The 26,600-nt window shown below is 52.2% G+C and overlaps 2 protein-coding genes across 3 annotated transcripts in view; one reads left to right on the forward strand and one right to left on the reverse strand.

The window, feature by feature from the left end:
* The window catches only part of LOC128269308 (uncharacterized), a 28,794-nt gene extending 6,447 nt beyond the window's left edge, over positions 1–22,347 (reverse strand). Inside the window, exons 1-10 of one of the 2 annotated variants that reach the window (XM_053006741.1) lie at positions 22,238–22,347; positions 12,644–12,736; positions 12,292–12,509; positions 12,073–12,228; positions 11,755–11,834; positions 3,430–3,645; positions 2,529–2,649; positions 1,527–1,582; positions 639–1,465; positions 396–457 (exon numbers count right to left, since the gene is read on the reverse strand). In XM_053006741.1, the coding sequence (XP_052862701.1) occupies positions 396–457; positions 639–1,465; positions 1,527–1,582; positions 2,529–2,649; positions 3,430–3,645; positions 11,755–11,834; positions 12,073–12,228; positions 12,292–12,509; positions 12,644–12,736; positions 22,238–22,347 (1,939 nt within the window). Of the gene's footprint in view, positions 1–395; positions 458–638; positions 1,466–1,526; positions 1,583–2,528; positions 2,650–3,429; positions 3,646–6,881; positions 7,048–11,754; positions 11,835–12,072; positions 12,229–12,291; positions 12,510–12,643; positions 12,737–22,237 lie in introns of those variants that run through there. The other variant, XM_053006742.1, reaches the window with a different exon arrangement.
* On the forward strand, positions 14,431–15,197 carry LOC128269309 (uncharacterized). Its single transcript, XM_053006743.1, has one exon. The coding sequence runs from the start codon at positions 14,829–14,831 to the stop codon at positions 15,117–15,119; it is 291 nt and encodes a 96-aa protein (XP_052862703.1). The 5' UTR covers positions 14,431–14,828; the 3' UTR covers positions 15,120–15,197.
* Positions 22,348–26,600: the final 4,253 nt, after the last annotated feature.

The following is a 26,600-nucleotide window of genomic DNA, read 5'->3' on the forward strand; positions in this document are numbered from 1 at the left end:
ACAGCATGGACGCTTCCGGCACGAGACACTCAAGGTTGTTAGTATTCTTTCTACTTCTTACGTTAGCTGTACTACTTGCACTACTTGCACCATCACCACTGGGACTCGGGAAATCGGCTACTACATTAGGATCGGGCGGATCGTGTTCCGCCGGCGCTACGTTTGTTACACTGTCTGCTACGGGATTTGATGGAGATATGTTCGAATGCGTATGTTGTTGGTTGGCTGAAGAAGATGGTTAAGGTTGTTAATGTTAAGTGCGTACAGAGGAATCAGGTGGTGGTGGTGGTGCTTGGGTTAACGCTACACGGCCGTCGGTTTGCCGCTACCATCGGTGCTCGAGCGAAGGGTTATGGTAAACTGTAAGAGCTGCGGTGGAGGCCGAGTGGACTTACCTCGATCTATTGGGATTTCTTTTCGGTTGTTGGAACCGTTGTTGCTGGGTTCGAGAAAGGAACTGCAATTGAGAGAGAAACCGAGCGACACTCATCAAACTGTATGAAAGTAGAGATGCCTTAATGATATGCCACCCATCTTATCAACGAAAAAGATAAACCACGGACGGACACAGGAAGGCAAGCGATAGCGGAGTGAAGCGGCATTAAGCTACATTACCAGGTGCCAGAACAGGATCTTACCGCTGGTTGTCGCTGGTCGATTGTCTGTAATCGGTGCGCTGCAGTAGCTTTACATCGTCCGTTATGACGTTGTTGTTCGCCTCGAACGGATCGTCCAGGAAGGGATTGGTCAGGGCTGGGTTCTTCGTTTCCACCTTCTCGGCGATCGGCTCCATGCTGATTAGATCGTCAACCAGCAGTGGTTCCAAGACACCGTTCCCACCTGTGACCACCGGAGTCACCTGGTCCTCCAACAGCTGATCGTTTTTGGCTTCCGAAAGGACGGCCTCCGTACCCGGCAGAGAGTTGATCGAAACCAGACTGTCCGGAGCCAGCTGTTCGTCTAGCGAATCGTTCGCTCTCGACGAGGACGATATACCTTCGCTCGTGTCTTTGCTGCTGCCACTGGTTGGACCGCCCACCGCCCGCGGCAGTCTTCCGTCGCTTGAATCGTGCAGCTTCACGTTACCATCCGATTCGTATCCTTCACAGTCGGAGCCCGCCTCCGACAGGTCGCTAATCTCGTCGGCATTTTTGTCCCCAATCAGCGCTTTCACCTCTTCCGTCGGCGACGGGACGAGCATGGCGATGGAGGATTCCGTGGTTTTCAGTTGACGTTTGCGGAACAGCCAGTTCTCTTCCCACGTACCATCGGTGGCGTTCGACTTCAGCGACTGTAGATCGTCGTCCTCGGCCCCCGAACCCGAGCCGGTCGTATCGGACAGATCGGGCAGCGGAACCTTGTGGCGCTGGATGTAGTCACTCAGGTAGGACTCGTCAGTGTCGGACAGCCGGCGATCGGTTGCGGCACCGTTCAGAATGGCCTCGTGCGGATGGCTTTCGTCGGCCTGTACGAAAGGGGGTTGAAAGCTACCGGTGGGCTACCCAAAATTCTCGATCGCTACTTACCACTACCGACATCTGCCTGAGGGACTCTTCGTTAAGCGAGCCGCGATGCCCGGCAGCTGCAGCGTACGAATGGAAATGGACAGAAAAATACACCATTAAGACACTCTGTTCCGGTGGCGCAAGCAGATTGAGCTGAGGTTCCACAAGGAGGTCGCATGCCTTGAAGGAACAGCGCTAAAGCGATTGCAGTAGGCTACAGAAATAAGCGTTAACTGTTCTACGATAAAGTAACCATGACAAAGTAGGCCACGTAGTGTGCCCGTGTGGCGTTCGAGTTCGAGGGAAATGCATCCAGAAAATCAAAACAAACAGAAGTAAACCGTGGAGCGATTGTGGAGCTAAGAAAACGGAGACAGAATGGCATGTAAACAGAGGAGGCACACCTATAATTGCATTACCCTACACGTTGCCAAGACAGGGACGAGAGTGTCTGAAGACGGAGGGACGAGAATAAATGCAATTACACCTGACCCCGGTTCGAACCGATTGCAGGTGCGCGTGTGTCTCGTGCGATATTCCAACTACGCAACGATAATTTGTAAAATGTCAAAAAAGACTGCATGCGTTGCTGTGGCGCCTCCATTGCTTACGTGTTCACCGGTTTTATTGTTCCACTTTCCCGGCGCCTTCTAGATTGAACACTCAGCAACGTTTTGCCGTTGGTGTTCTAATCCAATCGAATGACAACGTCACCCGCACGGCGAAAGTCACCTCTTGAGATGGCCTCTAGACGCCTTCTTTAGTGCAGGTCGTAAAATGGCGAACAATGAAATTGAAAGTTTCTCATAATTGGATTGGATTTCGTTTTCACCATGTCAGCTAGAGTCGAAGCTAAATATTTGCACTTTACAGTCGTCCTGACGGCGTCCACTTTGAGAGAAGTTTATGGGTTCATATTTTGGGGCAAGAAATATTGAAACAACACGATTCATGACATTTACAACGTAAAAGCACATTCAAGTAAACGATAAACTCTAATCTTTTTCAAACTTCAGAACTCACCTCCTTCCGGTAGTTTGTTGTGGTTAATGTCGAACGTACTGCCAAGTTCGCCCGATTTACCTGCCACGTCGCCAGCGCCGACGTTAGCGAAGTTTTTCGGATTCCGGTAGTCGTCCACCACCTGGCACGAGGAGAAAATATTCAATCACAAAGTACAGATACACCAGACCGAGGGCAACCGTGCAAAGACCGGGCATCGTTTGTAACTATCGAATCACTGGCCTTGAACACCGGGACTCAGGGATACACTATGCTACAACGCCACCAGACAGGATCTGAAGCAAAAGCTTGTCTCCCCCGACCGACTGTCGCTGGACAACAAGTTCAATTAACGTTGAAGGGACCACTCGGGTTCGGACCTATCGTTTCTCGCGATAACAACCGATGAGGGGGGGAAGATGATAATATCTCGCTAGGTGCCTATAGGGGCCACTTCGTGTACCATCTATCGAACGACCGTTCCGATATCAAGACGCGGCACACCGCGGGTGTGTGTTGTTATCTGAACAGGGCCAAGTTTAGACTGAACTCGTGCACAAACCGCACACAGCACCGTCTGCTGCGGGGCGCTCGTGGAAAACTATCTCGCTGAAAGAATCCTATCAAGTGCTCAAAGCTAGGGGTGGCCAACCTATTTCTGCATGACCGTGTCCATACGGGGCACGGCATGCAACTAGAACTTAGAACCTTTAGTTAGCGCAACTTCGTGAACCGGGCAACTTTGACCAGCTGATCGATTGCTCCGTCGCAGACGAACGCGTAATCGATAGCAAATTCGAAAAGCGACTGCTCTTAATCGGTTAACCGGCCCCTTTCAAGGATTATCCCTTCTGGGACATGATTTTATGGTATGCCCTCGTTTTATCCACCGAACGCATAGGGAAGCCAACCGGCTACCTACCTTATTGAGTACCGCTGTGGCCAACAGTTGCTCGTACTTCCGCGGATCGAAGTACGGCAAATGCTCTTCCGGGCGCAGCGGAAGTCCACTTTGGTTCAGCAGCTCCGGCAGTTTGCCGATCTCCTCCAGGATCTTCTGCACGAGCTGCTTCAGCTCGAAGTGCTGATCGCTCGGGCTGTGATGCTGCTGTTGACCTTCCCATAGTGGTAGATCTGTGTTTGAAGGGCAGCCAGGTTGGTGGGAATGAAAAAATAATGGACACCGTTAGAGTCGACGAAGAATTGTAACACAACGCGACATTGAAGGAAGAGATGAAGAAAATAGTAAACGAAACTAAGACCATGCGCTAGAAGGTAATTACTGTGTGGCAACGATACAGACAGACAGACAGAGAAAGAGGGAAAGAGAGAAACTGAAGAGTAGAGTGCGTCAGAACGATAGAGTAACGAGCCAGGGATCGCATCCTGTATTCGTGTCATAACCACACGTGCTGTAATGGGATGCAATTAATGATTCTACACGGATCAGCGGCTGATGATGTCTGTCCAAGGACAATTCTAACCGGCTGGCAACGTCTTAAATGATCTCTCGCGTTCGCGATCAGGTGAACCCCAGGTCCGTACGCGCTTCACGTGCTGTAAGGCTAATGTTGTTGTTTGCAGGGCAAGAAAAGGTCAGCGCTAATGTGTCCCGTGGCTCTTAGGTGTGTGCGTGTGAGTGACATGCAGTTTTGGAGAGCCGCGACCGGCTCAATCTTCGCTTCATAACGCCTCGGCCGGCTTTTTTCAACTCGTTACAAATTCGCGTTCGAGCGCGTCATTAGTTAGACGCGGCCTGAAGCTCTCTCGATCCTTGATTCCAATTACCGCAAAGAGGAGCGGGTTGTGACAAACTGCCTGCTACCGCTAATGTTGCTAATTCAAACTCTTTTTTCGACCAACCAAGGCAACAATTATTAGCAATAATGGTTTATTCACTCCGCCACATGCTCGACTGAACGGCGGGTGAATCGTTGGTTTTGTAAACTGCCAAACAATGTGTCTTATTCATAACTTTCACGCGGCCACGAATTCGCACACAACACGCTCACGGGCGTGCGCAATAAAACATTGAATTCATTCCCGGGTCCGCCGAAGAAGAGTTTATGTTTGTAACGGAAAAAGTGGATTTTCGAAAAGTTGAGTTTGGAAAAGCATCGGTAAGCGCGTCACGTGCGCCGATGTGCTATTGTTTTACATTCCGTCAGGTTTCCGTCAGCTTGGAGCCAAAAATTGACCCCAAGCTTCGTTCAAGGTCACAGGCAAAATAAACATAATTAATGCAACCCACAGACTGTTTAATTGATGCCTATCTTCTGGAGATCGATGCTTACAAATTAAAGCAATCGAATCTCAATCTCAATCGAATTAACTTTGCGAGCTCGTCTTTGTCGAATGCCGATGGCCGTGTGGTCCACCGTACCACCACCAGTTTGTCAGTAAACGCTCAGGGGGGCAATAAGACGCAAACCACACGTACCAACAAAAAGAGCAACATAAACCCGCAGAGTGTGCCCCAAAAAAGGAAGAAACAAAACAGAACACACAAAACGAAAGGCCACAACCGGCACTGGCGCTTTAGAGGAAGACGCTGGCACTGCGCGAATGCTGCTTATGCTTCTGAGAAAACCAAAACTCAGCTTCGCCGTCGTCACTTCGGAAGTGCTTTCAACCGCGGCACCGGTTAACCCGGACCGGTGTTGTGTGGTCATTATTTTCGATTGATCACGCGCGACTCCGGACGAGGAAAAGCGAACCCGAAATCGAAATGGCAATGGCTCGGCGTGTTGGCGTGTTTTCCACATGGCTGCCGGTCAAACGAACGCGAGTCGCGCAATCTTCCTGGGCCCTTAGTACACGGTGCAATTTGCATAACACCAGCATTACACACACCGGCGAGTGTCTTCGTAAAAGGGCGACCGTATGGTCAATTTAATGGATGACTGGCTGCGCCACCGGCGGCGGCTAGTGGTGTCAATTTTTTATTGTTGCCGATTGATTGTGCTTCCGAAGAGAGGGCCAACAAAAAGCCAAGGACTGCTACGATGGTATGCATCTGGCTGCCGATGCCGTTTATGCTCGAACCACCGACCGCCGAGTAATTGAGTTTGTAAATTAATTTTCGCGATACACATGACAGAACAAGGATTAAGCGCAATGCTCGGTACGTCCTTCAAGGGAGGGTAAACGTCCTTCAGCGACGCGCGGTGAAGAGAAAACCGGCCCCAAGGCACCAAGAAACCTGTTCTCTCCGAGCGGGGTGGCCATTAATTTGTAAACCTGCGTGCAATTGAACCCCAAGCGCGATGTAACCGAGACTGCGCGTGAAGGGCACGAAGGTCGCGAAATTGAAGAGCGAAAGGTGAGACCCCGACCGACCCGGCTGACGAAAGTAATCCGCACGGTGCAGTGTCAAGTTCAGCGCTCAAAAAGTGATCTAATCTCCGCTCGGAGCGCGTTAAGAGCTGGACGATTAGTGGACTTAAATGGCGCCCCTCCGCGCCGGCGTCGGCCACGCACCGCACCGGTGATGCGTCAAAGTCCAACGGAAGCGACAGAGATTCAAACGGTAAGCTGTTGCGGTGAAGCGAGCTTCAAACGCCGTGCTCGTGATTAGATACGAAACGGTGATAGCCGGTTGATTCCTGTCCCGCTAATAGCCCGGTGAGACAAGCTGACAGAGCGTAATGAAGTGACCGTGCCGAAAATAAAATATTTATTAATAAACTGCCGTTATTGTCGGCCGGGCCAATCGGCATGAAGGTGGCACTACCGGACCGGAACCGGTAGCGGTGACCATGCGTGAGGGATTTGTGCTTTCGTTTTCGAAAGGGTAAACTAATGCGATTGGCCATCGGCAGCGGCAGCCAATTTTGGATGGGCCGGAGACCGGCTTCCTCAATTTCTCGGAGTCGAAGGCGAAGTTTCGGCCAAGAAGCCGACGCCGTAAGTAACGCGGGAATATTTTTCTAAATTAATTTAAGGCTTTTGTTTCGGGATGTGTTATGCAATCGTTTGCGACCATTCGCCATCGTTCCGATCGGTTTCGATCTTTGAGTTTCGAACGCCCTTGAAGAGCCCAACTCACAAGTGACAGTCCTCCGAGAGCCAGCTTTTTGGCGATCACTTTTCTGTTTCACTTTCGTAGGCTCGCTTCACGCCCAAATTAGCCTTCGGTTGTCTTTTCGAAGCAGCCCCCCTTTTACAGTATCAGTCGCGGGGGGGGTTGCAAAAATGTAAATGATTTATTGAATGCAGGCCACCAGTAGGTTAGTGAGGCACCCAGACAGAGCGCCATCGACCCTACTCCGACTCTGATTGCAGTGATAATGGTAGCGAACTGTGAGTCTCGTGACAGGAATATTGCAGGCGTCATGCAGGCGATCGATCACCTCAAACTCGAACGTAGCTTACCGAGCACAACCTGGAGGACGTGAGCGGCAACGTACGACGCGATGGCGGCCACCACGTACCAACTGATCATCGAACAACTGGTGATTTCCATCGCTTTTGCTGTTTGGGGAGGAAACTTTTCTCCTTTCAATCACAAATCACACACCGACAACACACTTGGACCGAGACACACGTGCCTTCTTCCTATCACAGATCTGCGGCCTGTCGGAACCGAAGTATTTAATTTAATTTGCATTCGAAACTTGCACCAAACACACTAAACACTGTCCGCGAAGCGAAAACCGCGACCGAGATTTGCCGAATCCGTGCCACATCCAAAGCATCCTTCTGACACCCCGAACCCGAAGCCCCGCCGATCGATGGCTCAATAATTCTCCGCGCAATTTCCAGTGCGACCGCGGGGCCACAATCGTACGCAATTGTGTGGCGCCAACCCAGGCCAACCCGAAGCCAGGCGAAGAAAATGGTTTTTCTCCGTCTGCCGCAACTCCGTGACTTAATTAAATTCTCGCCACAGCCGACCAAACCGAGCTGAGGTTGGAATTAGTGGGTTCCGCTTCCTCGCTGCCTAAAGTTTTTCGGATTCCCGTGCGCGATTATTGGAAAAGTTTCGTTGTCATTGTCGTGGTTGGTTCGCTTGTTCCTCCCCTTGGCACACGCAAAATAAGGCGGAAGTCGGATCCCAGTGTCACCAAATTCCGTGGCCATAAAGCACACGGCGACAACAGCCATTTTACACCTCCCGCACGCGATAAGAGATAGTAGGATTTGATTTTGCGTTGCGCCACTGATAGCAGGTTTCGGGTTGCGGTCGGTTCGATCGCAAACATAATCCGCTGGCAACCGCTGGCACGGGAAGCTTACCGGGGGGGATTTGCGATGGCTGCGCCGCTGTTTGAAGAGCTTACGATGTTTATCGGACAAGATACGATAAAGCTTGGGAGGGTTTTGCTAATGTTTCCAGCTTTCGATTCGGCCTGAAAGTCGGCCCCAAAAACGGTTGCCGACGTTCTGTTCAAATCCAAACACTTCAAAGTCCAAACACTCTCATAAAGCACCCGTTAAGTGTGACAGTAATCGGGCACCGGCCACCGGTTTCGTTGCACGGTTTGATGAATTCTTCTTCGAAAAGAAAAGCGGAAGAACCCCCCGAAAAACAGGCCTAGGTCCGGCTTGCTGTCGTGAATTTTTCATGACATTCTTCTAACGCGCGGTGGAAGAACTTAAAATGCGCCACTGCCACTAATTCGAAGCTGTTGGCTGAGGATTCACTTCCAGCGGATTGAGACCATCCATAAATATGAGCACCAATGGCAGCGCGGCAGGAAAATATTTATGAACACCCCGAACCGAACAATCCCGGCAACGAAACCGAAAGGTTGTGGCCCCGCTCGACGAAAGCACACTTTTAAAACGTCGATCGACGCGTGGTAACAGTAAAGCTGCTCCAATCAGTTACAGTCGTGTGTTTAATAAAAACGGGCGAAAGGTGGGCCAACAATAATAAATACACACGCGCACTCCACGTACTTCGGCCGTGATAAGGTTTTTCGCCGGAACTCCGGCCCGGTGGATGACTTATTCATGCGATTCGAGTGTGTTCGATACCTTTCGAACTTTGTTGCCTTTCCCGGACCGAAACCCCTTTCGGTGGCTTTCCACGGCAGAGTGGTAAAACTTTTCACTTGTTCACCGTTGGCCGATCGAACTAATTGGGGTGGTGGAGGTGAATCCCCCCCCCCCCCCCCCCCCCCCGCGGCTGGATTACGAGACAGATGATGCGGCCCGATGAGCCAATTAGGGAAAGTCCTTTCCACCGAGGGCCGTGGACGGGTGTCACCCGTCGGAGTAGTGGTCCCCAAGAGTCACGAGCGAATAATTCCCCTTTCCGGGCACGGATTTACCGGCGGCACGTAATCGCGGGGATTTCGAGCACAACACAGCGGGGGTGCGAGATGTGTTATAGCATCGCCAACCACCCACCAGAGTGGCCGCGATCCATCAAAAAAGCTGCAATCATTTCAATTGCTGACGGTCCCACCCGACGTCGGCACCGATTTATGATTTGCGTCGTTGGCGCGCGAAAGACGTCCACCGGCCGGCGGCGGCCGAGCAGGATTTATTGGCGGCACCGGGCGGATTACGGTGCGTGGGGCTCGTCATCAAAAACCGCCGGACCGTGGACATCGACATCGAGACGACATAAATCCTTCTGCCCGTAAATGTCCACCGCACACACCGAGAGTCGGAGCGAAATCCAATCAATTCCGCACAAACGCAATGTCCTTCGCGACAGTTACACCGCGACAGGAGCGCGATGCTTTGGATGGGCCACGGGGCTACACCGGAGGTGCTTATCTCGCTCTGCCCGGCGGTCCCGGTGGGTAAATAGCCAGTAACGCCACACCGTGATCTTATCACAAAGCAGCCCACGAGGCCGTTGGTCACGAAACTTCACTCGCTCCCTCTCGACAGGGCACCTTACGTTTCGGTGGCGCGCGCGCGTACTCGATTTGTTTATTTCGCGAGGTTCGTCGTTATCGTGGCCACAGCTGCCGTCGTCGTCGTTGGCCCCACCGTGATCGTGCGCGCCGCGTTCAGAACTGAGCCGCCGCATCGTCGCTGAAGCTGCCGGTACCTGCGCGCCAACCGTGAAACGCACACCATCGCGTACGGTTGCGTGTGTGCACGCGGCCCGCGTTCACCTGTCGCGTGTTGCCGCGCGCCACGGAAATCCTTTGCCCAGAGCGGGGCTTACGGGGCTTAAGCTGTACGCGAGACAGAGAGCGAGATGGTTATGCTCACACGTCGTGCGCCGCAAGGTGAGGGTTCAAGTCACCCCCTAACAAGACGAAGTCGTGAGAGAAGCTACGCAGCTGCCGCTGCCTGCGACCTTAAGAAGGACGCGATGACCGCTTCACGCATTAGAAGAGCTTTCAACGCGGCCCGGCCCCGGCCGCCGGCCGCCGGCGAGGTGTTTGATTATGCAAAACCCATCCGGTGGTGTCCGGTAGAGCCCTCGGCAAACAAGCGCCGCGGTTCCCGGACCGTCTTCGGACTGTATCGATCGTCGTGGGAACTGAACGGGGTCGGTTGCGTAAAAAGTAAAAGCAAATTCACGCGATTCACCGAACTCCGCTGCTCCTGCTGAGAATTCCTCTGACACTAATCCACGTGATGATTGTTGCGCCGTGTCATCGGGGGCACCTTATCACTGCGTGGCCATCCCTGCCCCGCCACTGACGTCACCGTTTTGGGGCGGTGGCCTCGGGCTTATCAATCCGTCTGCATTCCCAACGAACGTTTATCTGTCGATAGCAAAGCGCGGCCCGGTGCGAACAACAAACAACACGTTTGTACGATCGATTTCGCCACCGAAAGGGTTTAAGTTTTAAGTAAGGTCGCGATGATAACAGTCGCGTTATCAGTCGGGCTCGGTCCGCTTACTAAACACTCCTTATACGGATCGCTAGCAACGATTGGAAACTTTTAGCGTGTTGGAGAAACAACTTCCTCAAACAGGTTCTTCGGCGCGGCGTCAACAAAAGCGGCATCGAAAAATTTGGTGAAAACACCCATCTCCCGGTGCCGGTTCTGCGCGAAGCACAATCGAACGCTTGATTTGCTGGAAGATTCAGCGCCATGAATGGTCAAATAATGCTGCATGAGTCAGCCTGGCGCGGCTCCGGTCACGAAGTGGTTATTTTAAAACAATGAGCCATCATCAGCCTATGCCAGTGACATCTTGAAACGTGATTTTTGAAACAGTCCGTTAAATGGGTGAATAATCTAACGGATCCTTTAAATTTCCCACCAGCTTCTGTCACTCTGCCGGCTGGTCACTCTCGTTTAATCCGTTCACCGATCGGTTCTAATAAGTGTCGCCAATCGTTGACACGGTTAACGTGACACGCTGCGACACATGCTCGCAGGCCCGGATGATGAATTGTTCTGGTTCACGTTCCGGTTTTTCGACCCGAACGTGTCGTCCTGGTGCACAAATCGGGGGGCCACGGTGCGGCACGGTTGATGCATAACCCAATTTGTTACACTTTGCTGCGTTCTTTTGCCGTTCGGTTCTCGTGCAAAATCATTTTTTCATTTTCTTCGAAAGAAGCGGCGTAGTTTTTAGCCCAGTTTCCCGGTTCTTCCGGGAAACTTTCGGACGGCCACTCTTCTCCGGACACTTTGGATGATTTCGGACGGCGGCACACGTTTCGTGTGGTCGCGTTTTTGGTGTGACACATTTTTGCGAAAGTAATTTATGAGATCGGGTCCGGGTCCCCCGGTCGGACCCGGTGTTCCGGAAGTGCGCACAAACACGGAGCACGCGCCGCAAAAGGTCAAGTCCAGCTCGGGGCTCGGTGCCTGGGGTGAGAAAATTGCGTACCGTGCATTGTTGTGTTTGCACGGAAGGGGCCGTTTTGTTGTGGCTCCGAGGTCGGAGAGTATATAAAGTAATCAACTGCTGTGCACTTTCCGCTTTGACCCTGTTGCCCCACGCTGATCTTGTGGCCGGATGAAAGGGTGCTAGTGTGCGTCTAATTGGAAAACGAAACCTTAACATGCACTCGCCTTTAAACGGGGACTGGAGGTGGTGGAAAGCTAAGGGCAGCTAACGGACCGGAAGTAGAAGGAAGGGAACGGATTTGCATTCGCGTGCGGATAGAGCCGAACGGAAAGACAGAGACGGAGGTGCAGGTGGTGCGCGAAAAATCATAACAACAATTAGGTGAGCACAAATTGCACCGGGAACTCTACCGGTAATCCAGTGGCTATTGGCATGCGAAGATGGGTGGGTGCACAGGGTAGTAAGAGGCAACGAGGCTACACGTGGTACGGTCCTCGCCCCGACCAGACTCTTACCCGCCATGAGTGAGTGATGAATCGATAGTTCAAGATTGTACAGACACCTGCTCAAACGTGTGTGGAACTTGCGAAAAAGTCTAATATCTGTTGGGTGAATGGAAGAAAAATGGTTGTTGACAAAACACAAAACGAAAATGAAACGTTGAAACGCATATTCGAACGGCGTCGTTAGTGGTGGATTCGTGGTGGTGTGTTGGCAATCGGGCGTGCGCCTTTTGTTAGGCAACACGCGATACAGCTCGATGGTAGCCGTTCGCCTAAACGCGCGATTTCGCCGGTTTCAAACCGCGGACCGTAAAGAAAAGTGGACTCTGGTACTTACAGCTTTCGTGTTTGGATAGTTGTCCAACGGACACATCGTCCAGGGAGCCGTGCAGCATGCCGGAGAGTAGCTCCTCGATGAATTCTCGCACCTTGATGCGCTGGTTGGCTGACACGCTAGACGAGCTGGCCGTACTGCGCGCATCATCTGCGGAGTCTGTGAACGGAAGTTGCGGTGAAAAAACCGCCACTCGACCGGAAATACATCGACAGGACTTACCCAAACCGAGGCCGAGCAGGTTGCCATCCGTCAGCTCTACCGGGCCGGGCTGTTTCAACCGGGCGGTCAACTGGTTCAGCAGCCATTCGCCGGCCTTCTGCTGGATGACGCGGTTCGACTGACACCCGGTGCACTCCCAGATGCCGATCGATTCCACCCACTGGCTGCAGTTCTCTCCGCGGCAGACCAATCTTTCGCAACCACGACATGTTGCGAAGCTGTGCCACGTACGGGCGGCAAGGGCGAGAAACGAAAAAGGTTCGGGAAATGGTGGCCAGTTTTAGCGTCGAATTAGTGGCCCTTTCGCTCGTCTGTGTGCGTGTGTGTGTGGTAGAGGTCTGACGCAACTTACCTGTCCGTGCTTTCGAGCTCTACGTTTGCGTTACACATGTAACACTCTGCCACATCGGGCTTTCGCGATGAACGCCGTCGTTGGCTGAGTTTGCTGAAAGGACCAGAGCATAAGTGGTTCAAATTGACAAACATGCGCTAATGGGAGGGGGGGCCTCGGATAAAAGAGGTGCATGCGAACGGTGAGTCCGTCAATCCGCCAAACGGACGTGTTTGGACGCGATAGAACAATGCGCTACGCTCGTCCCGGATAATCTATGCGCCCCAACCGGATTGACACTAATCCGCCTCATTTATGGCACTGCATTTTTGTGCCAACAGTTGACACGCGGATCAAACGATGACATTACCACGCGCCGCTACCAGACCGATTAATTAGACATGCGTGTGTCCCGTGCGATTCGATTCCGTTCGATTAGTTCATTCCGCGTTTAAACACATTTATTGTCCGTGCTTTCGATGCGTCGCGGGGTGTGCCACAGGACACGTCCATTCTCGCTACAAGTCATGGACGTAGTTCGGAAACCTGTTCGGCGATGGACCAGTGGGTCCCTTCAGCTGGCTGGCGGCACACTGTTAGCGGCTGCCACCGGAATCGCGAAACCTTATCCGAAGTATCGCGTTGGTTATATAATCGGTTCGAGCGAGCGGTGCTGCAATCCGACGGCTGCCGGAGGCGCAAGACGATAACGTCTCGCTGAGGCCACAAGCTTTCGAATGGTGGACCCACATTTGTTTGACCGTTTGGTATCATTCGGGCTTCTTAAAGACATTCGTAGTCGGGACTCGAGCTCTGATTGAAAGAAATAGCAAAGGCCAAACGGAGGTCTCTACAAGGGAAGACGAGAGAAAGGCATTTGATCGATGGTAATCGTGGGGGAAGATCCGTTGCACGGTCCGTTTCGCGCCTCCAACAAACCGAGGAAGATAAATTGATCGTTTAAATATGCATTCATTGAATCATCTTACGGCGTCGCGGATTATTGGCCTTTATGTACCGTTTTTCTCCGAACACCCGCGGTTTGTTGCACCGTTTATCTGTACGATGGGGGCCAATAGGAATGCTCCTGCAGGGGCCAGGGCGCAGTGCTGATAAACGACTACCGCAATTGTGGCTATCTGCCGTGCCGTCGAGCACGGTAATCAGTTCAGCCACAACACCCGCGATGGAGGGCGCCTGAGATGTGCAACGGCCTCAATTAGTGTCGGTGGAGTAGGTGGAAAAAACCCCGATATGCAGGCCCGAAGGACACCGGGCTAACGATTTCTGGTGAAGTGCGTTGCGTTATCGGGGTAAATTTCCAATTCAAAACATTGCCCACGCGTGCGGAAAGCATAACACACATAAACATCTCGTGGTCGATGTGTCCCTTGACGCCGAATCTAGTCTTTGTTACAGCGCATCACCGTGGGCCGTGTGAGGAACCGCTTTTCTAGTCGGAAATCAGGTTCCTCCGAAATTCCCTCGCGGTTGCTGCTGCTGATAAATATGCTTTTACTTTCGATTGTGCTCGACTGCCAGGTTCCAGCCCCGATGCTCGGTGATTGCGACAAAATGGGCAGCGTCCAGCGACTGCGCAAGGTACCTCTGTGTTCCGATGCAAAAGCGCAACGCAACGCGCCATATACACGGGGAGGTGATGGCGTAGCGCGCGCACCACACACAAGTCAAAAATCCACAGCTCGCGATCGCCGCGACGATCGCTGCTGGATCGCTCCGTCAGTACCGATCGAGCACGCGACACGAAACGTTGACCGCCGCAGCCGGTGTCCCATTTGTGAGTTCCATGTCTCGCGACTTCAACTTGGTGGAAAGGCCATAAAATAGACCACTTCAACACGCCGACCGAGCCGAAGATAGTGCGTGATCGTCTGCGTGTGTGCGTACGGAGAGAGGCGGAGGTCGAAGAGATATATTTAGCGAATCTCTCGCCGGTTAAGACGTCTTGCGTCTTATGGTTTGACCCGTTTTCATGTGCGTACGAGTGATAAGCGCCTGACAGTAGTGGTGGTGCTGGTGGTGCTGGTGATAGTCGCGCACATAACCTCCTCTCGAAGAGTGGCGGAAATGTGCAATTGAAGCTATCAAGCCGTTGAAAGGTCAACCCCGTTGGTACGAGGCCGCCCGCCCGCATTAAACCTCCATCCAGCAGTCACCCGCAGCAGGAGCAGCGGCACCGGAAACGATGGTTCTTTCCGTGTTCATGGTGCAAACGCTGACCACGCTGGTGGAGCCTCCGCCGACGATCAGCGGCCCGAAAGGGTTGGTGCACCCGGCTCAGCAACCGCAGGCCAACATTGCCGTGTTTATGTTTCTCTTTATGCTGTGCGTCCTCGAGGTCGTCTTCGTGAAGCTGATCGCCCTGACGTCCTTCGGTAGTGAAGCCACCACGACCCCTGCGGCGACCCCAGCAACGACCCCGACGGTAACGCTTTCGCCGCCGATGGCCGCGACACCAAACCGCAGCGAATCGTGAGGACACGGCGATCGTCGATGACGAAACGGCCAGGCGAGACGGCCGAGTGTCTGTGTTGCCCTTGGCCAATGCTACCAATCCGGCTACACGAGCGAAAGCAGCCGAGACAAACGTCGGGACTCGAAGATCAGGCGGAGAATGTGGCAAATAATCGCCAAATTTTTTACCACCGGAACAGTGCTCGACGAGAGTTGTGATACGCGGGTTGCTGGAACTCGCATTCGGTCGGATTAAATAAGTATTAGGTAACGGTGCCGTTAGTAAGAGTTTATCTTGGAAGGTCTGCGCGTGATTAGTGATCAATCAACAACCTCAGTAATCGATAAAATGTGCATAACGTTATCAAATGCAGGGAACAATCAGCGTCAATCAGTCAATCCGTTGCATAAGCGCCCCCATAAACATAACTATGCAAACAGGACCAGCTGTAGCACCAGCATTCAACCGTGCACAATGGCCCATTAATCCGGATCCCGTTGGGGGCACACCGTCGGCCCACCGTTTTGCTATCAATTTGAGCGCCGACGACAGGGCCAATGGGCTAATGCAAATACACTTCGGCTTCGTGTTTCGGCTTTAAAGTCTACGTCCCGCACAATGCCTGCGAGTTAGGAGTCGGGCAGTCGGTAAAAATGTAGAATAAAGCACGTTAATTGACGTCACGCATTGAAAATCTGGTTTTTTTTTTTTGTTCACTTCTCAGCGGGGCAGGCGATGAGTTGGAAAATCGAATCCATTTCATTGACGTTCCGTGCCGAATCGTAGTAATCGTGCGTTGTCACTGCGTTGCCATGGCGAAGTTGCACAATGGCGGCCTCGCGAAAATGTCAGTTTCTTGCAAAATCGATTGCTGGCCGTCGGTGGTCGCCACATTTTCATAAATCGCCGATTTGCAAGTGGAACAGGCTTTAATTTTCCATAAAAAAAAACGACAACAGTGATAGGCGCGCTCGGTGCTAGGTTCCAGCCTATATTTGTCCCCATTCGGTAGGAACGGAAACGCTTAAGCAGACAATTAATATGCGTCTTCTCGGCGGGCTCGATGGAGACGATTTATCGACTTGAATAAAAATGAACATTACTCATTCCTTCGTGTAACATGTGTGTGTGTTTCTGCAACTCGATCGTCTAGCCTCATCAAGCCTATCGGATCGGATGTACGTGCCCCCCCCGGTTTGCCTGACCAATTTGCAGTGCTTCTAATGCCGAGAATAAAAGGGTAAAACAGGCCAACAAAACAGGAAAAAATGGCCAACGCTCGGCCAATCGGTGTGTGCGTTTTAGGAACTCAAACTTCCACCATCCGCCAGTAAGGACACCAAACGGTTCCGGTGACCATTTCAGGTAGACATCCATTTATAGGCAAAATACATGGGCGCAATGGTGAGCACGCCCCGCCGAATGATCGTTGCGCGGTGGTCAATCAAGTGGACAATCTAAATGGGTAAAAGCCTGTTTCCGGAACCTGTACCCCTTACACGACAGCGGCGAAGCCATTGAACCTCTGGCACCTCGCGAAACCGTTACGCGTTTCGGTTGAAATGCAAATTTGGCCCGATAATTAGTCAGACCGGGGCTCGGGCCCGGTGTTGACGCGCACTGCCACGCACAAGAGTTGGCCACCTTGGCCTCTGACTCCACGGCCAGGCTGCGGGCGGTAGATTTCGAGTGCCGCTGGGGAGGAAGAAGTGCGAGAAACATTCAATGTGAAGGCAATGCTAAACAGCTGCTACCTAGGCGTCTGGGGGTTGAGCTAGTGTTGGGGTCACTTCGCGGACCTCACTACACATACAACAAAACAAAGCTACGTTTTCACTGTTCTACAACTACTGGGCAACCACCAAAACTACACGGCAACACACGTGTTATGGACACACAAACTTCTTACACCAACAGCACCAAATTTAGAACGCCTTTCGAGCACATCACAACAAGGCCAACCGGCCACTGGCGCGGGATCGTTTTCCAAATTTTCACTCTCACGGTGCACCTGACCTCAACACAACCGATTCGCCACGGCTCATTCCGAGGTCTAACCAACTTGCCACTTTATTTACGAAACGGCCACTTGAAGGTGAAATCAAAAAGGAATCATCAAAACACAAAAATTGTTCAAATTTTCACCACCCAACAACCGGCGATCGAGAGCGATCGAGGAGCTCTTTGGTTGCAAGGTTGCAGCACACGCAGAACGGCCCTCAACCGGTGACTGAATGGGGTAGCCCGGTGGTAAAAGCGACGAACCCCTCGGACGAGACGACGTGCTGGTCATCCCAAATACACGGCGGCCGCCGCCGCCGGCCGGGGTAATTGGTTCGTTTGGCTCCGGTTGTTCTTTTCCTCTTCCGACTTTTCCGTTGGCCTTTTCTCGCTCTCTCCACATTGTTGTTTTTTTAGGGGAACGGACCTCCCTTTCTAGGCCGCCGCATCATCGCACGCATCGTGCTGCTGCTGCGCGTCATGTTCCTTTCCAGTCTAGAACCCACCTGCCCGGAAAATGTTCGATGTTTCGTTTTGAAAACATAAGCCACACACACACCCGCGCGCGCAGAGAGCGAAGCGGCGGCCACATGGTAACCACGATCGCCGTGCGAACGTTTGTCGGCCGTGACTTCCGTTCCGCCGGCTCTCGGGGAGGCGGCGATGCGGTGGTGTGTGATCGGTCTTCCGTTACCGGAACAGAATGTGCGCGAAAGAGGAGAGCAACACGGCACGTTGTCGTGCGGTACGCCGGACCCCGCATTGTGGAGGAGTCTTTCCGTCCCAAAAAAGCGCATTTGATGAATTCCTCCTTTTCTTTCTCTCTATTTTTATCTCTTTTCTTTCGTCCTGATACTCTAAAGGGAGCGCCATCATTTATTGGGCCGCGCACGGCAAGAGAAAGGAAACACGAAACGGCGGTACACCTGGCGCGGCAAAGAACCATATAAAGGGGTGAGGGGTAGTCAATCCAACGACGGCCAACGGACGGCGCATTTCATGTGTGACGAAAACACACACACACACACAGCTCTCGAGTGTCACTTTCGAGTCCATAAACTCTCGCTCTCTCGCACACAGACACACATCACAACGTGACCAATTGTATCACACATTTGACCATTTGTTTCGCTTCCGTTTCGCTGTCGGCGCATTGTTTAGCCACCGGCACGCTGCTCTGTCTGCTGCTGCTATTGGTCCAGGAGACAACACACGAGAGATTTTAACAGATGAAACAACAACCCTCTCTTTGGCTGACTGGGTGGCGAATAAACAATAAAACACTTAGCGTTTTTGGGAAGCCACTTTTTGTGCCGAAGTTGACGAAGGTCATGATTGTTTTGGGATGGTAGACATCAGACATCAACAAAAAAGTGTTGTTTGCTGATCGACGGGAATGTGTGTTTGCCGGCGGAAGAGTATTCTAAACAACAACAAGCCTGCTTAGTTTGATTTGCTTTTACTCATTTTACTCAGACCTGATGATCTTTGTCGTAAAAGTGACCTCATGGCTCGTGCCGTCCGTCGCCTCTCGTTACATCACTGCATAATTTTAATTTCACGATCCCGATCGCACAATGCCGGGGCAACAGCAACAACAACAATGGTACCGCCTGTCACCGAAACAATCGGTCGATGCTGAGTTTCGGGTGCGACTGCATCCCATTAATAATGGTTGCACCTTACGCTCTGACCTACCCAGCGTAAATTAAAAACAATAAATAACGTGCAGAAGACGACCTTTATTACCTGCGCAACAGTCGGTGGGTTTGGGTGGCGAGGAAAATGCTTCCCGCGATGCCGATCAGCAGCGTCACACCGACGCCCGGTGTCAGCTTCATCGACGGCCCCTGTCCGGTGAGCATCATGTCGGGGGGGAGCATGGCGTACGCGGCGAAACGGGAACCGGCTTCCTCCCGCCAAATCGATGGGAGGAATTTAAGCTTTTCTCATGACACGCTGGACACACGGCCGTTGTGTCATTCCTGGCGCACCATCTCAACCTGATTGTTTTCTTTCTTTCTCTTTTTGTCGAATGTTTTCACTTATGCTTCACTTTTCACCCGAACCGATCTGTGACAAGCCCGTGGTGTGTTGCTATTAAAGAAAATGCCACGATACGGCCACGGGATGTGCCGGGTAATCACTCGTGAACGACTTGCACTTTTTCGGAACCGAAGAATGTGAGAATCGGTTCGCGACGACGGGTCACTTTCAACGACGATATTAGGCCACCGGTCCCCGCGCGGCCCGAATGCACACAATGTGCTGGCCAGCGGTGGGCCAACGATTATTAAATTCTCACCCTTTCTGGGGCTGAAACATAGTTTTAATTAAATTGCATTCACGCCAAAATCAGATATCGACGGCGACGGGGTTCGTGTGAAAAGCATTTAATTTCGATCGCGCCCCTCGTACAGATGTAACAATGCTGTAGCGTTTTTTTTAGAATGTCTAGCCGATTACGCCATCGAAATGCGGTCATTCGGGAGGAATTCCGACCCGGGCACCGTTTTCGTTGATAAAGTGCAAAGGTACGATAAAATCACCGTTCAACGTCGCTCGATGGGGCTGATAACAATTCGGTGGTTGGGACAGGATATTGCTTTATTTGTTTATATTTTTATCGCTTCTTTCGCGACGTCGTGGCGGACGTGTCTTTCCACAAGGTGACATGAGGGGTTTATCATTGGGAAAAATCCAACCCGACTTGATCAAATCCTAATCTTTGGCTAATCGGTCGGTGACTAAAAATGGGACCAAATCGTTCCAAAGTCAGACCAGCTAGTTTGTGCTCCATGGTCATATCTTCCATGGTTTAGTGAATAAAAATGTCCCTCGTGAGTGTTTCAAAATGTAAACAACAAACTAACGTTCGCTATCTACCGCACTTGGACGCATTACAAGAGAGCGATCTTATTGGTCCAATTAGACTGATAACACGAACACCGACGACAGCCATCGAGCCACACGTGACGTTTACTGAACCACTTTTGACGGCTTCCAACGTCTCAGCGGGCTATGTGTCCCATCATCCGCTTGGTTGCTATCTTTTGTTGGACTTGGCATTAGTGAGACACTGCGTCAACGGCGAGACGCGATCACATGATCTTCGCTTCGGTAGCGAGCACTGAATTCGTTCCTTTTCGTATTCCACCACAATTTGGACATTATTAAAATGGCCGCAACCAATTGAATGCACGGACACGAACCATCACGTAAACGATGAACTAACGACGGAATTCCTGGACACTTTCAGTAACCAAAATGAATGTAAAACTCCTCGTCTCTGGGGCACGGCCTACGACCATCCGCCGAGTCGAGTGGCTAAGGAGGACTGCACACGCTTCGTGGCTAGTTCCCGCCGCGCACCGTAATGCACCTGATGTCCTCGGTGTGGGCGCTGCTTATCTCTCTCGCGGGGCGCGATTCCAAATTATCACCACCAACCCCTATTTCTGAGAAAAAAACGCCATACACACCACTTCAGATTGCGTGCTCGTGTTCGTGGCCTGCCTAGACAGCTTAACACCTGAACGGACGAAGGTACCGCGTTACAAATTGGTTCCGCAAACAAATTAGCACATCACATGCAACCAGCACCACCAGCCGATCGAAGGTTTTTGGGAGCACTTTTTGCACTCACGACGCTGCACATGCACCGGCTGGTTGCGCTGTAACGAAACAGTTCTTCTAGAGTTACTGAGGCCCGGGACCGATCCGAACGGCACCAGCATCGAATGACAAATGTTGGAGGCTTCCGTCGCGACAATACCCTTTTGGCTCGGTACCTCTCAAGCGTGATCACCAGCGTCTTGGCTTGGCGATCGGTCGAACCTTTCAAGCGGCAACGTTGAAAGTAGCTTTTACTGCCACCGAGAAACGAGAGCGTGCTTTCGGTCCGCCGACCCAATCCGTCCGAGGGGCGAAATGAAAACCTGAAAGACCGAACCCCGGGTTGAGGTTAGGGTGCCACCGGGTGCCTCGTTTGAGCCGAAATCACGACCAACGCCTCTCGCGCGACATGCGATCTGTCATAATTTTTGGTCATGTTCGATTCCGCTCCGTTTCATTTGCCGGCTGCCTCGCAGTATCCTCGCGGTGGCCTGGGGCCTTGGCATAAATGGCCGAAATTGTCCATTGCTTCCCGGCGACCGGTGCTTTTAGGGTCCGTAAGGTTTTCGGTGCTTTTAAAGACCCCCACCCAATCTCCACGGCGAGTCCGGTGGTCAGCTTCGGGTGGTCGAGGCGGTGGACCAATTTCGCTTTTAAATGGGATTGGAAATGAGCGAAAGTATCACGTGCACCGACAGCGAAAGGTGTGTGTGCGGCGAGAAGGATTAGAGGTCCGTCAGGCGACCGCACTTGCACTGGCACCGAAAATTGACCCTCGAATAACGTAATTCGCGAACCCGTTCACAACATAACACTTGTGCCAAACGGGCCGTATGCTGATGGTTTAAATTAATCAATCAAAAGTGTCGTAATGCAATTAAGTTTCTCACACGTCACGGGAGAAAACAAATTGTAAATTAATAAAAACGAAAATTAGGTGCGTTTATGCTGGCCCAATGGCTGGTACTTATGGTGAGAAAGGTAAACGATTAAACGTAAAATTGGCGATTGTGCCATTCAATCATTAGCAGCACGTAGCCTTTTATTGCTTCCCTGGCATAAAAGAGGAGACATAACGAACTTTAAAGCAATGGAGATATTGGTGTTTGCTTGGAAAGAATTCGATAATGTTCCCGGCAGCTTGACTGTATCATTAGAAGACACTATGGCTCTCCAGTGAAGCATGAAATTTCCATTTACCGCCGAAAGACCGCAAACGGTAGATCCCGCAATAAGCGTTTTCGCATTAACCGGTTGAGTGCCATCCACTGGAGAAACGATAACCGGACCGCAGACGGAAGTCATCTTATTGAGGTGGGCGAGGTCATAAATCTTCCTCTCCAAAAATCGCTTCCGGTCACGCGCTCCGGTCGATAAACCGCGCGGTTTCCGTTTTTGTCGACATTAAACGGAGTGCTGCGGATTGCATATCGGCAGGCGTTAAGTGATCCGGTTCACCGTTCGATCCACGTGTTTTCTTATTTAAATTTGCCGTTAAAAGCACCGGCACGGGGTTTGCTTACCTTAGTCGTTCCCTGCGCCGCTGGTAGTCCTGCTGGTCGGACGTTAGCTTCTGCAGTATGAGCCGATACTGGCGCAGTTTATCACTGAACGCGGACAGTTCGATTATCATTTTGCTAGTTTGAGCTGCAGTAGGGGCCGAACACTTTTTCGCATCACACGGTGGCTTACTGAAAACACTGTCACTGAGTGACGCGCTGCAGATCTAGAGATTTTTAGAGAGAGAATTTTGAGAGGGACTTTTAGTTTGTTATTTGCGCAGTTACAATCACTTTTTATTATCAAACCAGTTATCAACACTCTGATGCTGATAAGATCTAGTGAAATAATTCGTAATTGCACAATCCAATGCCCTCGTTTATCTTGAAAGCGCCTAATGCCGCATATTGTGTCCCTAATTAAATTTCTAACGTCGGTGCCACAGGTGGAAACGTTTCAAAAGAACAGACACGAATGTGCACGAGGTACAAGCACAGGCAGTTGCGTTCGAAGTATCTCTCCCGTGCTCATTATCTTCTTGTTGTCACGTCGTGATCGTTTACTTTTCCTTACACACACTCACTAACCGCCATCCCCAATCCGCCTATGTAACACATGTCATAAATGGCACACCACTTTCGGGTACACAATTGTTTTCTTTCCCCATGCACTGTGGCACCGTTTCGGCGGCCACCGCCGCCATCTGTCACCGAATTTTCAACATTCCGCGCGCGCGTAATAAACGGTTGTCGCTGGGCAGCAGACTCACTGTGTCCCGGATTTCTAGCCTGCCGTTCGATGCGTTCACTTCAGCGGCACAGGTACCAATGCTGGCCCCCCCGGGGGCGAGGATCCGAGATTCCAATGTCCACCACCACCTCCCTCCCCCCACCTGTCGTGGACAGAATTAGCGATGGCCAGGCCGCACCAGGGGCCCGTTTTTGTTTTCTTCACCCACCCGTTCTATTGCGCACGGGCGACCGGCTTTCCTATTGCACTTTCAGGGACGCCCGCCCGCGTAAGAAGGGGCCATCCGAACGATTAACAATTTTCTCACGTTTTCGTCATGAGCATGAAGCTTGTGAAAGAGAAGCAAGGCGCAAAAAAAATTGGCTGCTAACTGAAAAAAGCTGCAGCTCGCCGGCCGCTGCAGATAAATGAAAGAAACACAGGCGAACGAAAGCCGGCACAAAAAAGGCCGGCCACTTAAATGATCTGATTTTGCAAAGCGATGGCACACGACGACGGTCGACGCCGGCGCCACTAAACGGCCCCAAACGGGAGGGAGATGCCACCTGGGCCAGCCGCTGGCATAAAAAAGAAACCCCTTCAAGACACAGAACGGGGGCTCCTTCACCTTAATGCAATAATGAGCCGCGCGCTGCGATCTTAGCGGCCCCGCTCGCTGTCGAGTGACTGTCAGGCGGACAAATTGCGCCCAAGGAGAGGCACACGCGGTGCTGGTGGCCTTTTCGAACAGATTTTCCACGCCCGGCAGCAGCCCGCCGGGCGGTGTGGCAAGCAGCTGCGGGATATTTTCTCTACCTACCAATCAGCCGGTCGGCCGGCAGGGTCGTAACCTTGCGGAAAGGCGGATTGAGGTTAGGCCGATCTCTCGTGCTGCGATCGGAACGGTAACATTTTCCCGCAAAAACCCGTTTTGCGGTCTCAACACGGCGAACCGGCGGTATTACCGCTGCATCACGGTGCGTTTCTGTTCCGGCAGGAAACGAGACCCCGGTATGAGGGGTCCGGCCGGAGAAAGCACTCGACTCGTATGAGGTCCCACTGGAAGTAAACAAACAAATCACCGATCTTCCGACGCGCCGACAGCAGATGTCCTATCAGATGCGGTCCCGAGAGCATACCACTGTCACACCGAGCCGGGTTCCCGGTTCTTATCGATGACAGCTGTCCGCCGCCGTCTGCGAGTTTTATCTTTCGGTCCACCTATCACACTAGGGCTGTCCTTTTCTGGCGCATTCCAAATTTTCGCACGCCACAGCACGCGGTCGCCACTGAATTAGATCGATCGAGCTAGGGTTTGGTTCTGTCGCTAATTGATCGATCGTCTGCTTCGTGAGATCATCGTTCGTGACACGACACTACACGCTTCCTGAACTGGCGTGGAGCTGAATTTAGGTTTATTACACTAAATCCCAACCACACTTTACACTTTACGTCACACACCGAGCCGATGATCGAATCGAAGCACGTCTCTGTGCCTGATGGTGACTGATCGCTCACTAAGCTTCGCGGCTTTTTGCGATCGTTTCACTATCGTTCGTTCGCCGTGAGTGGTTTACCATTTTTTCACACTTTCACGCTCGGGTTGCAGGGCCCCCGACTCGAGACTCACCATCGCATCGGTTTCGTGCAGAAAGGCTCCACGGCATTCACGCAACGTTCACGTCAACACCGTCCGGCTACCAAGCGGCTTCTGACCTCTCTCGGAAAGGCGAAAAAATTGAAACAAAACGCTCCACTGCTGCCACCGTCAGTTCTGCGCCAAAAGCTGCTCTCCGGCGAAAGCTTCACTCTCTCAGGCAGGTGGTGGTGGCCCCGCCGACGTCGGCGGATAGTTACGGATGGTTGTGGTTGTGTTACGCGACAAGATAATTCCGACAGCCCAAAAACAGCTGCCTGTTTTCCTTCCAGATAACAACAACAACCTCTAACTATGGCAGCAGAAGCCGCAGCAACAGGCCGTGATTGTAATGTAAAGCGAACAAAACTGTGGCCACCGGTCGCGTCGATAGAATGGCGGAAAGAAACACCGATGTACACGCCTTCCGCCGGTGGCCAGTTGTACACACGCGCGTAATTAGCTGGCTAAAGGTCTTACATTCTCCGGCTCCGGCTCCGTTGTTGCAGCTTCCCTCGGCCGTGTGCGCGGTCACAATGGCGGGGCTGTTTTCACATGATCATGGCCACGGCGAAACATGTTGCGCGATCGTGTGGCTACATGTGGCACACCGTTACAGCGCGGTCGTCTGGACCTAGAATCTTCGCCAGTGTTTGTGGAGCGCGATCGCCGCACCGAGATATGCGGGGGGTGGGGCCCTCCTCATTACAAGCTCCGCTACAGTTAAGTGCTCTCACGTGAAAATCCCTTCTCGAACCCCGGGCCGGTACTTGGAAAGGGGGTCGATATCGTGGCAGAATAACAGATAAGGCAGTAATTAGCCGGCCTCTAGTGGCTTTCCGAATCACCCAAATAGTGTTGCTTAGTTAACCTCATTAATCGGTTTAATTTATCCACTCGCGAACCCGATCCCGTAGCTTCCGTGCTAAATTCCAGTTCACCCCAAAAACAAACGAAGTCTTACCAAGGCAATGACACCCGACACCGAAAAGACCCCCCCAAAAGCCTCCGAATACAAACACTCGGGTGCTTCTGCTTGCTCAATCAACGCATAATTAAAAGTCTAGAGCTTAATTTTGGCCAGCCAGGGCGGGGGGCGCCCGACGGCGCGACATTCTCACAATTAGACATTCCGACCGGATTGTAGAAGTTGAAAATAAAGCACACAGCCGCGCAGCGAAAAGCGATCGTAAACTATTAACTTTACAACGGTCACATTAAAGCCGAAGGGTGGAAAATAAAATAAAAAGGGACCATCAGCTCACTCGGGTAACGATGAGCCCCGCGACGGTTTGACCTCCCATCGGGCGGTGCGTTGAAGGCTAGCTAAGCGATTTGGTCGGCCCGGGGCGGGCGTGGGGCGATCTCGGAGGCGATCTTAATGCACATCGCGCACTCGCCCGACATCAACGTGAGAAAATAAATTGCCCTCGCCACGGCCGCCACAATGCTACGAGCTGCCGAGACGCAAATTGAACCGCCAATTTGCCGGTGGCTCCGGACGAAGGTGCTCGGTGCGCACACGCTGGGCAGCGATGCCGATAAGATAAGACGCTCGTTTGGCCGTTTGTTTCGCGAAACTCCCACTGCGGTTCTAGTGCGCCGTTTCCCGTTTTCGAAAGGCTGAGGCTCTGCCTGGCGGATCCGGATTAACCGGGAAAAGGGTTCGCTTTGAGATCGAGCTGGTGGGGGGCTGGTCGCTTTCAATTGCGGGCCCTCTCGGAGGGCCCTCCAAGTGGCGGCCCGATGATGCGCGGTGTCGATGAAGGTGTCGGTGCTGGCAGCACCGGTTGGTGGTTATGTTGACCACGGTGGCGTTATGGCACCGGCCACCGTGGGGCACCGCAAACGGTGAGCTAATTGGTGGCGTGCTGTGGGGCGGCGGTCTTTTTGCGCCTTTATCTTACGGCGTCCCTCATCTGCAACCAAACTAAACCGTTTCGGGGTCTTCGTTTTCGTCTGTCGCTACTTTCTTTCGCGGGGCCAGCCATGTGTTTGGGGTTACGCAAAGCGGAAAAATA

The sequence above is a fragment of the Anopheles cruzii genome, chromosome 2, assembly GCF_943734635.1.
Source record: "Anopheles cruzii chromosome 2, idAnoCruzAS_RS32_06, whole genome shotgun sequence".
Taxonomy (NCBI): Eukaryota; Metazoa; Arthropoda; class Insecta; order Diptera; family Culicidae; genus Anopheles; species Anopheles cruzii.